This window comes from Hibiscus syriacus, unplaced genomic scaffold (assembly GCF_006381635.1).
Source record: "Hibiscus syriacus cultivar Baekdansim isolate YM2019G1 unplaced genomic scaffold, ASM638163v2 tig00110694_pilon, whole genome shotgun sequence".
Lineage (NCBI taxonomy): Eukaryota > Viridiplantae > Streptophyta > Magnoliopsida > Malvales > Malvaceae > Hibiscus > Hibiscus syriacus.
The window spans coordinates 1,384,488-1,397,897 of NW_024062828.1; the positions used below are offsets into that span (position 1 = coordinate 1,384,488).

General features: G+C 34.8%; 1 protein-coding gene and 1 pseudogene across 1 annotated transcript; both read right to left on the reverse strand.

Annotated features, from left to right (window-relative positions):
* Positions 1–3,498: 3,498 nt before the first annotated feature.
* Positions 3,499–8,323, reverse strand: LOC120138489. Its single transcript, XM_039153942.1, has 15 exons — positions 8,021–8,323; positions 7,012–7,113; positions 6,776–6,887; positions 6,488–6,643; positions 5,561–5,665; positions 5,264–5,347; positions 5,058–5,173; positions 4,852–4,953; positions 4,656–4,772; positions 4,470–4,526; positions 4,309–4,375; positions 4,172–4,225; positions 4,004–4,078; positions 3,880–3,915; positions 3,499–3,768 (listed from the first exon to the last, which is right to left on the reverse strand). The coding sequence occupies exons 2-15, from the start codon at positions 7,029–7,031 to the stop codon at positions 3,655–3,657; spliced, it is 1,215 nt and encodes a 404-aa protein (XP_039009873.1). The 5' UTR covers positions 7,032–7,113; positions 8,021–8,323; the 3' UTR covers positions 3,499–3,654.
* A 2,025-nt stretch (positions 8,324–10,348) lies between these two features.
* LOC120138495 lies at positions 10,349–13,175 on the reverse strand (annotated as a pseudogene).
* Positions 13,176–13,410: the final 235 nt, after the last annotated feature.

Consider the following 13,410-nt stretch of genomic DNA (forward strand, 5'->3'; position numbering starts at 1 on the left):
AAAAGCTCATCAGAACGAGTTTATTATCATCATTTAAGAAAAATGCTACTAATGACAAATATCAACCATTCACCGGCTAGCTCAGAAAAAAAACATCAACTTCTAAATATTATGCACATGCCACTATTCTAAGGGAAAATGAAATATATTTGACTGAAACGTGTATGATTTGTTATGCTTATTATAGCTTCTCTATTGATAATCTTTTATTATCTGCTCAGCTTATGCACAAAAATCAGAAATCGCACGCTAAGCCATTACAATTTAGTGGCAATGAAATAGTTTCTATTATCAGGACGGAATCATCTCAATTTTATAAGTTGGTATTAGGAAGAGTTCTCTTAATTACAGAGAGAAGACATCACGACGTCCTCAACCGATTAGATGAGGTAACTCAGTCCGTGATAATGCACCGTGAAGACATCTCCACACTTTAAGAAAATTCTACATGTGCGAATTAAGACATCTTCACATTGGTAGAAGTGAATAGTTGGAATTTCTATCTCTAGAGCAAAGATATCTCGACGCACGTTAATGCACAATGGAGGAACTCTTATTGCTAGAGCAGAGGCTCTCCAACCCTTTGGGTAAATTCCATAAATCGTAAACTTATTTTATATGCATCTCTACTCCTGACGGAATCATCTCAACGGTATCCAAAAGTAAAGGCATCTTGTTATTAGTGGAATAGAGGCATCCTAACTCATTTGGTCGGTTAACGCAGGGGTAGCTTAATGTTTCGGGCCAGAAAGAAGGAATCCCCACTATGACAGCAAATCGAAGGTGTCTCAACATCATGCCGACATGACGGAGGTCATAATGCACCCACTCCTAGTACTAAAAATGTTTCTAGAGTCTTAGTACTTAAACGGAGGAAGAACCCCAATCTTTTTGTGTATTAAATGTTGAGTGTTACGTACGCTGGAAAGAAGTTTTTCTTAACTTGTTTGAGAACTAGCTAATTTTTTTTTTTTGAAAGATATTTGGGTCTCGTTAAAAGCCCTCTCATACCTAATTTTAAGTTCGAAAACCCATAATTAGACGAGGAGGGAAAATAGAGCTAAAAGACTTATATAATAACTCAAGAAAACATTACAACATCCTAGTTTTAAATCCATGCCAAACCACAGAAAATAAACCCCATCTAGCCTACTAAAACTACACTCCAACGATACAACACAGGACTTTAATACCAAAAATGCAATATGCAAACGAGCTATTGAAACGAATACAATCTGAAATATGTTTAATCATTGAAGGCAAACATGCAGGAGATGAGATTGGATTTTTAATCCACTCGACAGCAATCTGACTATCACTTTCTATGATCAATCGATAGATACTCGACCAAGTCGACTTTACGTATAAATTCAAACCATACTCAATAGCCATTATTTCTGCAAAACAAGGATACCACACACATGTTTAACAACAAATTTGGATGATACATTACCCACTTCGTCTCTAAAGATTCCTCCCAAGCCACCACCGTTGCCACCACGTAGCGTAGCGCTATCCACATTGAACTTCAAAAAAAACCCTAGGAGGGGGTCGCCATGAAGAACAACCGCTGTTTTTGAATTTATCAACCGGACATTTTTCAGCACATAATGGATGTGCAATACTACTAACCACTGAAATTAGCACATCACAATTAAAAGCTTTATACCAAATAGCTAAACGATACTTGATTAAAAATTTCAACTGAAAGATATCCACGGAAGAGCCCTTAAAGATAACATCGTTCCTATATAGCCATAATGACCACATGATCGCATGTGGGACTATGTTCCAAATCGAACCAGCTGGGTTCTGTTTGTGGTCGCTCTACCAGGACAATAGAACCAGTTTTGGTTCATGATGAAGAGCCGTAGCGATACCCCACAAGACGAAAAACGTCATCCAAAGAAACCATGCAACATCACAGAAGAAAAATGATTTTGTAATATCATTCCATATCCACGAGCAAGATTTTCTAATTTGAATTGGAGGAAATAAGCCACCTCTCCCAGACTTAAATTTGCTTGTAACAGCTTGCTTCCAAAGACTCTCTCTCGTTTCCAAATCTCCAAACCCACTTGCCAAGGAGAGCTCTATTTTTAATATCTAAATCAACTACGCCCAAACCACCTTTTGAGAACAGGGAGCACATGCTAGATCAAGAAGTAGCTAAGTTATAGTTTAAGCATTGTGTAAGTCTAAGGAAAAGATGAAGATCTAGTTCATAGGTTTTGCCTAATCTAGTTCCTAGTTTGTAAGCCTAATAGGGAGGAAACTCTCATACTTATTAGCTATACGGTGATTATCAAAGTTACAAGTGTAGTTTACCAATTTCGTTTGTCGGAGGAGCAATCGGAGGCAATGTGATTTTCATGTATGCTTCGGGTAGCTCCCTTGCCAAGGTTGGCTCTCTCTTGACACTATCTCTGACGCTGTCGTGCTGAGTGTTCACAGTGGTAACATTTCTCGCTTCTTGGATGACAAGGTCAACATATTCCAGAATTGGTGGTATTACAATGGCTTTCCAGAGCTCGTAAGGAGTGGAATCCGGATAAGCAAAGCGCACGACGTTGTCTATGTTCTCCCCCTTTACTTCTTATTCTCCCCATCATATGCTACGAAGTCGATTATGAGTCAACTAGATCCGCCACTACAACCGCGTTTGGGCAACATAAGGGGTGTAAGGTTGCGTATGCAAGTTTTTCCTTCTGATTTACAGGCGCAAGCCAGAAATAACCAAATATGTGGGGGAGATTTTAGGAAGGAGATGAGAGATGATATTGACTATTGCCTTTATGGATGCATTTTGACTGATTCTTTTATGTTAAGAGGTGTTCTACGCTTACCGCACCATCTATTGATGGGAACAAATGTGTTATGATATTTATAGGCGGTTCACCCTTTTTGATTTAGATAGAGAGTCACAACTAGTGATTAGGTGATCGTTAACCGGTGTCAAAGTCTTTTACCTTCATGAGGAGGTAGAAGAGGGATGAGCGAAGAGAAAGATTCCCATTCCTTCCTCAATCTTGATCGATGAATTTTATAGTGACTCTTAGTGTTGCAATAAGATGTAAGGTCATTATAGGTACTTGTAGGTTGATAGACTCGATTGATATAGTTGACTGACAATTGATTTTGGCATTGAAAAATCACGTGTTACCTGTCAAAGGTCATGTCAAAAGATTATGATTTTCCAATAAGCATAAGCCTCCGGAGGCCCTATATCCAAAAATACTTTTATGGGGTCTCTATTGAAAAGATGCTCCCCGAAGATCTTGACTGCGAAAATATTCTCCAAATTTCTTAGTACACGGAGATGATACAAGAATTCTAATCCCTTATTTAGCCAAATATCATTCTCTAGGTTAATACTGGACTCATTACCCTAGAAATGTACATCAATTTTCTGGCATGAATGTTTCTGCACTTGAAACTGTCCTTTTTGTACAAGTAGAGAAAACAAAGAAATTTTTATATAATTCATGCAGTTACTTATAATATATAATGTTGACAATGATGCCCAAGTAACATTACATATGTTGATAGGATCAAAGTTAGCTTCTAGTGTAACCAAAAATCAGTTTGCATCACAGATAGAAGTGACTTGTAAAACTCTAATGGTAGTGTGAAATACTTACTATATTATATCTTCTACTTAGCTGTTTCATTGTAAGGATTAATTCCCAGTGCTCCATAATATGCTTTCTCCGCATTCGTCATCCGATCTTGGAACATTGTCCATTCTTTCCTACACCTTTCCCTCACCTGCCACACCAAAATTTCCAACTTTTACCACAACTCTCCTCAACATACATGCATATATATACGTGTTTAAATACGCAATGGGTGTATATATATATATATATTTGTTCATACCCCTTCCCATGGAGCCCTTCCACCCTCTGCTTTCCCCTGTGAGAAATGAAGGAATAAAAGAAGTGAATTGTATACTGTGCATGATGAACATTGTAACGACAACGATTAATGGGTTAATGTTTACCTGGTTTCCGAGAGAAGGAACACTTTTATGTACAATCCACTGAGCATCTACAACCCCAATTTTCTCATGAGGAGGCTTCTCACGGACAAAGTTGCAAAATCAGTGTTAGGTTGTTGTATGTATATGAGAGAAAGTTAACTAATGTAAGAGGAATAAGACGTCTCTAACCTCAACGCATTTCCGAAGAGAGAAATCAAGGCCCCATCCGTGAACCAAGTCGTTCTGCGTTTTAAAGGAGAAATTTTATCATAAACTGGGAATAGTTGAGATTTGACAACATTCAAAAGAATCAACTCGCTGCTTACCTGAATCATATGCCAAACACATCGCCATGCATCCCGAGAGAACACTGTAGCCATGATCTCGACAAATCTAAGCATCAAATATGCGAGAACACTTAGCTAAGATCCAAGGATTAGCAATATGATTAAATATTTTAACAAATGGGATTAAATATGTTTCATACGCTGCACACGGGGGCAAATGTGGATCAGTACACCAGCCAGGTCTCTCCTCGGTATCCCTATAGGAGCGAAAATAAATACCGAAGATCAAACTACCTTTCTACCAAAGAAACCATTCCAACCTATGCAGAACTACTGATTAGGAATACAGAAACCACAATCAAGCTGTTAGACTAAAATGCTCTTACTTGTGAACTTCACTGTCGTTTCTCTTTCTTGTCATTGCCCATGTCAGTCCAGCACTACTTGAATCTAAACCTGGCTGGGAAATTTCTAAACCATGTTTTCGGACAAGTTTTATGTATCTGAGAACAAAAGGAGTTTAATTTTAGCTTAAAAGAACATATTTTCACTTGAAGCAAGATAGAGAACATAAGGACTTACTCTTCCGCATCGAAGTTCTCCACCCCAAGATCCTCATCCCACATGAAAATGTACTCATAGGGTGCAACTATATCGGGGTGCAAAAAGCGCTTTGCATACCACCTATACAAAATATTAAGGAGTTTGAGTACAAACACAACTGGAGGTTAGCGAAATCCCATAAAACCTACAAGAGTCACGGAAGAAAAAAGGAGTCGGTTGCTAACCATTTGGCCTGCTTTGGAACACTCACGTGAATAGCTCGCTTTGACCAATCAAACTCATCCCATTCAGTGGTAAGACCATCGTAATGAAACAATATAATTGTGAAATTTTCTGAAAACTGTAAAACAGAAGTTTTAGACAAGAGAGTCAAGACATGCCAAGGAATATATATAGTGTATGTGTACACGCACAGTGGGAGAGATCTGACCTTTTTCACAGCTGCATCAATATTGTCTTTCAGACTATAACCAACTGTAAAAGTTACGAGATACTTCGGTATGATGGTTAAGTCCTGCAAATGTGACCCATCAACCCGAATTATATCCAAGAAAAATGATCATTGCCCTATTCAACTTCTTCAGAATACAAGAGTACAAAATAATACAAATTCAACTTTTTAAAATTCCTCCTTATTTAGATGGCAACCAGTTCGAAATCTGACATGTATGAAACTAGGATAATGAAACATAAAAATGAGTCAATATGAAGTGATGAAGATGAATACCTCACTTGGATGACCCCATAATCGACGAAGATAGAGATCGGACTCGGATGTAACTATACCAGGGGGAAGTCTTTCAGCACCCTGTGGATTTGACGGAAGCCAGATCTGCAATAATTAAGGATTAACAGTTAGTGCTCACACTAAAACGTGCAAGTGTTGATGCTAATTGATTTTCCTTGAAAATTGTTACATAACTATAGAAGACCATCACATATTAGCCCAAAAAGGAAAGTCTAATCCAAGCAGATTTTAACTTCTATCGCCAATCACATAACATATAATGAACAGTGTGACACCATCAGATGTTGATGCATATACAAAGTAATATATAAGGCAATGAGTAAAGGAGATTCACAAAGTTTCTCCAGCCTATATTAACAAGATTAGAAAAGAATTTGCATCCATCTCGGGGTAAAATCTTTAGCTTTTGTTTCTTATTTCATAAAACGGTTCTAAAGATACGACCTAAGATGATATTAACAAGATCATCAATTGAGAACCAAGAAGTTGTACATGTAATTGATTGCTTTGCAACTTTCTAGTCAAAGCTCCTGAGATGATATTAACAACACCATAATAAATAAGTTTGTAAGATACCTCCTGCTTGAGGAGCTTCATCCTAAAGAAAAGATAGTTTCATCAATTGATAGAACTGACGTCCAAATGTTGAGTTCCCCATTACAAAAAATGCAAAAATTAATACATTATATGCTAATAAAACTAATCCTAAATTTGTATAACTGCGAACATAATTCAATGTAAATATCGCTTTGATAGCTTATGAAGAGAACTTTTTGTCCAAAAATCTTCAACTACTTTAGTAGAAATCATGGTTAAAAATTTCATAATTTCAAGACAAGGGACAGCCTACAATCTTAGTTTTTGAATTGTAATGCTGCATAGTTAATCGAAAAAAAGGGGATTTACCTTTTTCTCGGTGTAGTTGTAAGATGACATTGAGGCAACCTTATTAGCCTTGAGAGTGTTCAAAGCGTTAAATAGTGTTTGGGTTGAAAGGCCGGAATATTTGTCCTCAATATATGTAAGATCGATGGAAGGAAATAGGGTCGATGGGAGATTCATCTACCAAAATTTAAATATATTGAAATCAACCCGTTATTCCATGTTAAATTACACGGGAAAGGGGAGAAGGAAACAAAAGAAAACCAAACATTTAACAGCTGGAATTATGGGAAAGTGCGAGTGCCATTGTACCTTTGTCAATGAAACTGTTGGAAAGGATACACCTAAAAAAAGGCCGAAAATAACTCCAGCAACAGCCATAATAATAAGCCTCATTGTCTCATTTGGTATCCTTAAATTAACACTGCAGCCCAATAGAGGTGAATGTAACTCATATTAATTCCACTTTTGGTGTTACTTAAACCTTGTAAACTAGTAAAAATGCCAATGAACAGTTTTCTGTTAAACAATAGTACAAAAGGCGATACCTCCGTAGGGGAATTCCCATTATGCTCAAGATCTCCTTATTCTACTTTTACAAAGATAACTGCACCAGATGCAGTCATCAAGTTTGAAGCTCAAATTATAACCTGCAGAGCATGATAGAACAATGCTGAAAAAAAGGTTTACTAAAAATTAGTATTAATTACATAGCACAAAAACAGAACAGTAGTTCCGATGGTTCTCATGTCAGTGATAGAATAATCTCAGCTAATCACATTTTACATATAAAAATTGGTCATTCTTGAAGCACTAACTCAACCTATTACTTGAATTTAGCAGTAGAGTTCAGCTGTTAAATGCTAAGCTCTATGTTAGCATAATAGCATTGGAAATGGAGATCCACCAAAAAAGAACTATTTTTCTAAAACATAACTACATATATATATATGGTTAACTTGGCATAGAAAAATGATTTCGACTTTAGATTTCCTTTAAAGGAAAGGTGTTTCTACCAATTAAGTTATGCTTCAGCTACAACATACAAACAGGAGATCTGAGATGCAGCTTATTAAGTTGAAAAAGAACAACTTTTTTAATGAACCAAAGCGAGTGGATAAAGCACAAATTTTCGAGATTGATCTTCCAGCATACGAATTCAGCTAAACAAGCTTGAAAATTTCCCTTTCATCAATACCCACAAATTAAAACTGCAGAAAAGAGGAGGCGGCAGCTGAAAATAAATGAACCAAGCAAAATCGTATTGTTCTTAATAACACAAATTCACCTGAAAAAGTATCAGGTTTTGCGTTAACGTGAAATCAAAGCTAAAAAATTTCCAACAACCCCTTTGCCATTTAAAGAAAAAGATCATGTTTTGGAATAGCTTAAACCTATTTCAAGTGAACAACTTTACGCAAGCTTTGATCACAACTATTCATGAAACAAAAAAGTTGAGAACTTGGAGAAACCAAAACGAGAATCATTGAATTAAGCATTCAAAAGCACATTCCTTTTCCCTGAGAAATAATATAATTAATGAGAAAACGGAGATACTTGGAACCAAACCGAGGATTTTCAATCTGGGCTTTCCTGGAAAGTGTGGGAGGGTGAAAATTCTGAATCTTGAGAGAGAAACAAATTTAGCAACCACAAAGATTAAGCAGCCTGAAGACTGGTCCCAAGGTTAGGCAGCTTCCCTTTATTTCAATCTTTAAAACGTACCAATAACTGTTGAAGACTTCGTTGTTGAAATCCTGTCAATTTCTGTTACCCTTTGCTCTCAATAAATTCTGGTAAGTGAGTTGCCAACATTATTGACGATGTGCAAAGAATTATACTTTTCACCGTTTTTCTTTTCTTTAGGGGTAATTCTTGGGTGTACACCATTTGGACTCTAAATAAGTTGCCTTATTAGTCTCTGTCAAGGGTTTTTGTCACTTGACTTTGCTTGATTTAAGGTTATTTAAGTTCTCAAAAGTGGGACCCTTTGTTGATATCCTCAACCAGCTTTATGTTTACCATTTTAAATCCAATGCGGGTTTAATTTTTTTCACTCCTGATTTTAAGGTGTTTATCTCAATTAATCCCTACCGACATAAGTTATGTATTTGATTTTAGTGAGTAAAATTTTTAATAATTTTTTTTTCATACATAAAGATTTGATCTCGAAACTTTATTTAAACTATATTTACTTATCACTTGAATGTACCATATTTATAATTTGAGTTTAATTTTAAACAGAGTTTGAATGCTTTAATGGCGTTTGATCATGACTGGAGGGAACTGTTTTGGTCCAATGCTTTTGATTTTTGAAGTTCACTATTAGTCTATTAGAATCTTTGAGAAACCATTTTTTTTCCTTTTTCTTTCTTTCATTTTAAGAACAAGAAGCAAAAGAAGATGTCCCATTGACTTCTTATGACGTTATCTAAATTTGATCCTTTGGTGAGATTTGAGTTTACGTTTTATTTTAGGATTTGCGAATATCATATACTATAATTATTGTTGTATCCTTCCTCTATTTTGAAAGAGTCATTTCGAAAAGATTATCTTCCTACAAGATAAATAATATGATGGAAATGTTAAACGATAATGACATATATTGTACGTGTAATAAAAAAAATTATTCTACTTTTACATCATTATACCACATGTAACATGCACAAAGGAAAAAAATATTTATCCATTCTAACTTTAAAAAGACTCTCCTCTCCCTCTTTATTTCTTTGAACCAATTTATCTCCTTCACTTGCCTCACCGATTAAGGATTCTTCGTCCAAATTAGAAAATATATGTAACACTTGATATTCGGTTGAGATGATTTGAACCAAACACTAGATATTGTATTAATTACCGAAATGACTCAAAATAGATTAAACCTAAAATCATGCATCTTTACTTATTTATTTATATTAGTGGAAGCATTATAAAATATTAGGCAAACAACTTAAAACATGTTTTAAAATTAAGGGTAAAGTATACAAATGGTTCCTTGATTATAATATATTATTTTATTAAGTCTCTTGATTATTAAAAGTTACAAATTGTAACCGATTATAGAGAGTTGTTTTGTTGATTCCCTCGACTATTAAAATTTATAAAATGGTTACTCGATTATTTATTATGTTCCAATCTCTTCTTTACCGTTAAAAAATTAACGGCCGTTTGAGCTGGACGTTAACATATTTACTGAGATATAATAATAGTTTGGAATAAAAATAATTAAATCTATATGTAATTTCTAAAAGATAAAAAATTCAAAATCAAATTCGATCAATGCATTGTCGAAGTTAATTGTGCTTTTTATATTCATTTCAAAACGTAATTTTTTTCTTTTTCAAAATATTTAACTTTTTAAGATTAATAATCAAAGTTACGTAACATTTTTCAATTAATTAGAAATGTCAGTGGTCCATTCTGAGAAGTTGCACATTTTATATGATTTTTTAATACCGTCAAAAATAAATTAGTTTGGAAGCTTTCAGTAAGCGTTAAAACTTGTGCTTGCAAAGATTTCCCCCCCCCCCCACACAAGAATTCTTGTCCACTACGTGTAGAAAAGAATATGATAAACTAGTGTTTAGTATTTAAACTATAAGTTTTAATATTTTTTAGTACTTAAGTTTTGAAAAAAATTAAAAGTTTAGGTATCAAAACTGATATTTTAGGTACTAAAAATATTAAGTTTTTAACGGTGAGGTATTAAAATGAAACAAAAATTAAACGTTAGATATGATTTTGAAAAAAATGAAAATTTAGTACTATAACAGACCACAACTGATAACTTAAGTACTAAACGCGTGTAGTTTACCCAAAAAATTATTTACACAATTGGGACGATTTGAGCAAGCTAGCTATAGATAGTCAATATCTTAGAAGAATTCGAACCAAAATCATAATTAATCTGTGCCAAAATAGCGATCCCCGAACTCCCCCATACCTGGAATCACTCTGTAATTCTTATTTAGTGATGAATCAATCTCCGAAGTCACAATTTTTAGCTTCGGGAATTTCCTGCACACAGCACGGATGCCTTCGGGTGCCTGCACTTAACCATAATTCATATTTTCAAACAATATCGGACATACGATACAAAGAGACTATTTAAACATGAAAACATAATAAGAAAATGATATACACATGAATTTGGGAAAGTATCTGAACTTACTGATATAAGATTAAGAAAGATGATGCTGGTTTCCAGGACGCCTTTACTAAGAAGCAGAGATACAGCCTTGATTACCGAATTTCCTTAGCGTGGATAGAATTTGTGGGAAAAAAAAGTAGTAGAATTGGAAGGAAAATGATAAGTTTATGTTGTCAAACCTGAAGCTAGAACAGGGTCTAGTAATAAGACATGGCGGCTTGAGATGTCTGCCGGCAGCTTCTCATAGATTAACTGTAGTAAATGTTGACGGTTAAATCAGAAATTGTGTGCCTGTAGAGGAGAAAGACTCTTTGAACACAGATTTTTGTTTTTCAACCTACCTGCCTCCCATTATTTCCATCTCCATGGATGAGTATTTTGCCAATTTTGATTCCCTTACAGCACGCTCTTAGTGCATTCTCCATGCTCTCTCCACTGGTACCATAAACTCTTTAGTTATTATCGTTTATAAGCAACTTCGTTTTTCTGATACAAAGAGGTCACGCAGTCTAGGTATAAAAGAACGGTAGAAATTTTGGGATTCGGAAGACCTCCTTATAACGGAGACTCCGCATAACCTTTTACAGAACACAACACCAGAATACACAGAACCTGCATGCATGAAATCAGGGAGATATGAAGCCACCAAAAATGTGTTTAAATTGCTGTACATGACTGTAGCAGTTACCTGTAGGAGTGATGATCTGTTTCTCAGTGAAGGGAAGGTGCCCCAGACCATGCTCCACAACCTGAAATATGGACTTTGAGATCATTCTGTATCCTGCTGATTTGTGATTACTTTTGACTTATAATTTTCAATTTATTTAGATCTCATTACCAAGAGAATCAATCGATCTGAATAGAAGACAAAATCATGCTTTGTTGTTTTGACATCACGGACAAGGGTGTGCATTCCCCGAATCTGAACACAATGCCAAAAATATCATTGAAGCTACCAAAGACTTCAAATATAATAGAGAATAAGATGAAGTCAACAAATACATGAATTCTACCTGAAATGTTGAAAATATAACATTAATATTTGGGTATATTTTGCACAGATCATGCTGGCCAAGCTTGGTAAGAATATGCTGTACTATCAAATCAACGGTAACATCATTATCTCCCCCCATAGGGATGATTATATCTGCAAACTTTTTCGATGGTAGTATGAATTCTTCAAAACTAGGCTTTACAAATCTGGAATACTGTAAAAACGATACAAGGATTGGTAAGAAATACCTAACCACTGTCTATATTATTATTCAACACAACTGAAACCTGTAAAAAAAACATGAAACACATAAACATGTATATTACCAGGTTTGCATGCCATTGTAGAAATTAATTAATGAGACAAACAAGCAAGAACTAGTTACTAACTTGATCAAGCACATTTGAAATGTTCCTTCCTCTTTCCACTGGGTCCCTCTGAATTCTTCTTGCAAGCCGCACATCAGAATCTGTTAGCCATGTTGATAAATGAATTGTATAGATTTTAATGGAATTAAAAAATCTACCTTTCCTTTCTATTTTTAATATACTAAAATTTATCAAAATTGATTGTGATATTGTGATTTAGCATTCATTACATCACAATACGACCAAAACTGGATGCAGCAAAGCGGGTTAAAACCCTGTATATCAGTGCTTACTTAACTTGCAAATCAAGTAAGCAAAACCAGTATGAAAAACGCATTAACCTATATCAACAAAGATCTTCATGTTCATAAGGTTGCGAGCTTGAGAATCATGAAGAAAGAGAATTCCTTCTAGAATGATAACATCGGCAGGATTAACCTACATTAACACAAAATCTAATTTTTCGGAAATTTCTGATTTCATTTAAAAAAATCAAAATTTACTCGGCAAAAGAAAAGAAACAGAAAATATTTCAATTTACCAGACGTGACGGTTCGATGCTTTTATGAGTCTTGAAATCATAGTTAGGAATGCTAACTGGTTTTTCTTGTCTTAATTTCTCCATACACGAAAGCAAAAGCTCATTATTAAAAGCATCTGCAAAAGGAAACGGAAGTATTTACTTTAAAATTATATTATAAAAAAAGATTAATAATTGGAGAACTTTGATTTGAAGAAATTACCGGATGATCGAAATTGTATTCGTGAGCGCTCACTAATTGTTCCTCGTTGAGTGAGCGATAAAACGAATCCTAATAATTTGAATACATATGTATATATATAAAATATAAAAAACCGAAAAAATAGTAAAAAAGGGGGAAAAAGAATAGAAATGAGAAGATTTACTTGATTAACAAGAACAACACGTTGATCGTGAAGTTGTGAAATGATCATGTTGCAGACTGTCGTTTTGCCCGATGCGGTTCCTCCAGCAACTCCTGGATCCAAAAACAGAGTCAAAATTAGAGAAGAGTTAAAGAAACAAAATATAATGTATGGAAAAATTGAAAAGAGATGGAACCGATGATGAATGGTTGCTTATTGTATTCTTTTGGATGATCAAAGCCGTTAGATTCGACTGGAATATGATCATTGAATCCACATCTTAATGAAGCAATCTTTTCAAAATCCATTTATAAACGAAATGTTAGGAAATAAACCGAGTACAAGTAATTTTCTTTATAATCAGATTAGTGCGAATGCGAAATAAAAGCGGAAAAATAATACCCGAAATTGATAACGGAGTTTAGCCAATTTTGCTTACGTCTCCGGACTGCTGCAGATCGTTTACTAAGAGAGAAAATTTACAGGTGTTTACAAAACACTCACTACTCACAAAAAAACTCTCTAGTATTGGAAGGAAGAAATGATTTTG

Bases quoted from the DNA above. Each gene is read 5' to 3' on its own strand.
- LOC120138489 (XM_039153942.1), bottom strand. From the start codon at position 7,031: ATGGGAATTCCCCTACGGAG. The intron at 4,527-4,655 runs GTAAGAGCATTT...TCGCTCCTATAG, and splicing joins AACGACAGTGAAGTTCACAA to GGATACCGAGGAGAGACCTG. The intron at 3,916-4,003 runs GTAAACATTAAC...CATTTCTCACAG, and splicing joins TTCCTTCTCTCGGAAACCAG to GGGAAAGCAGAGGGTGGAAG.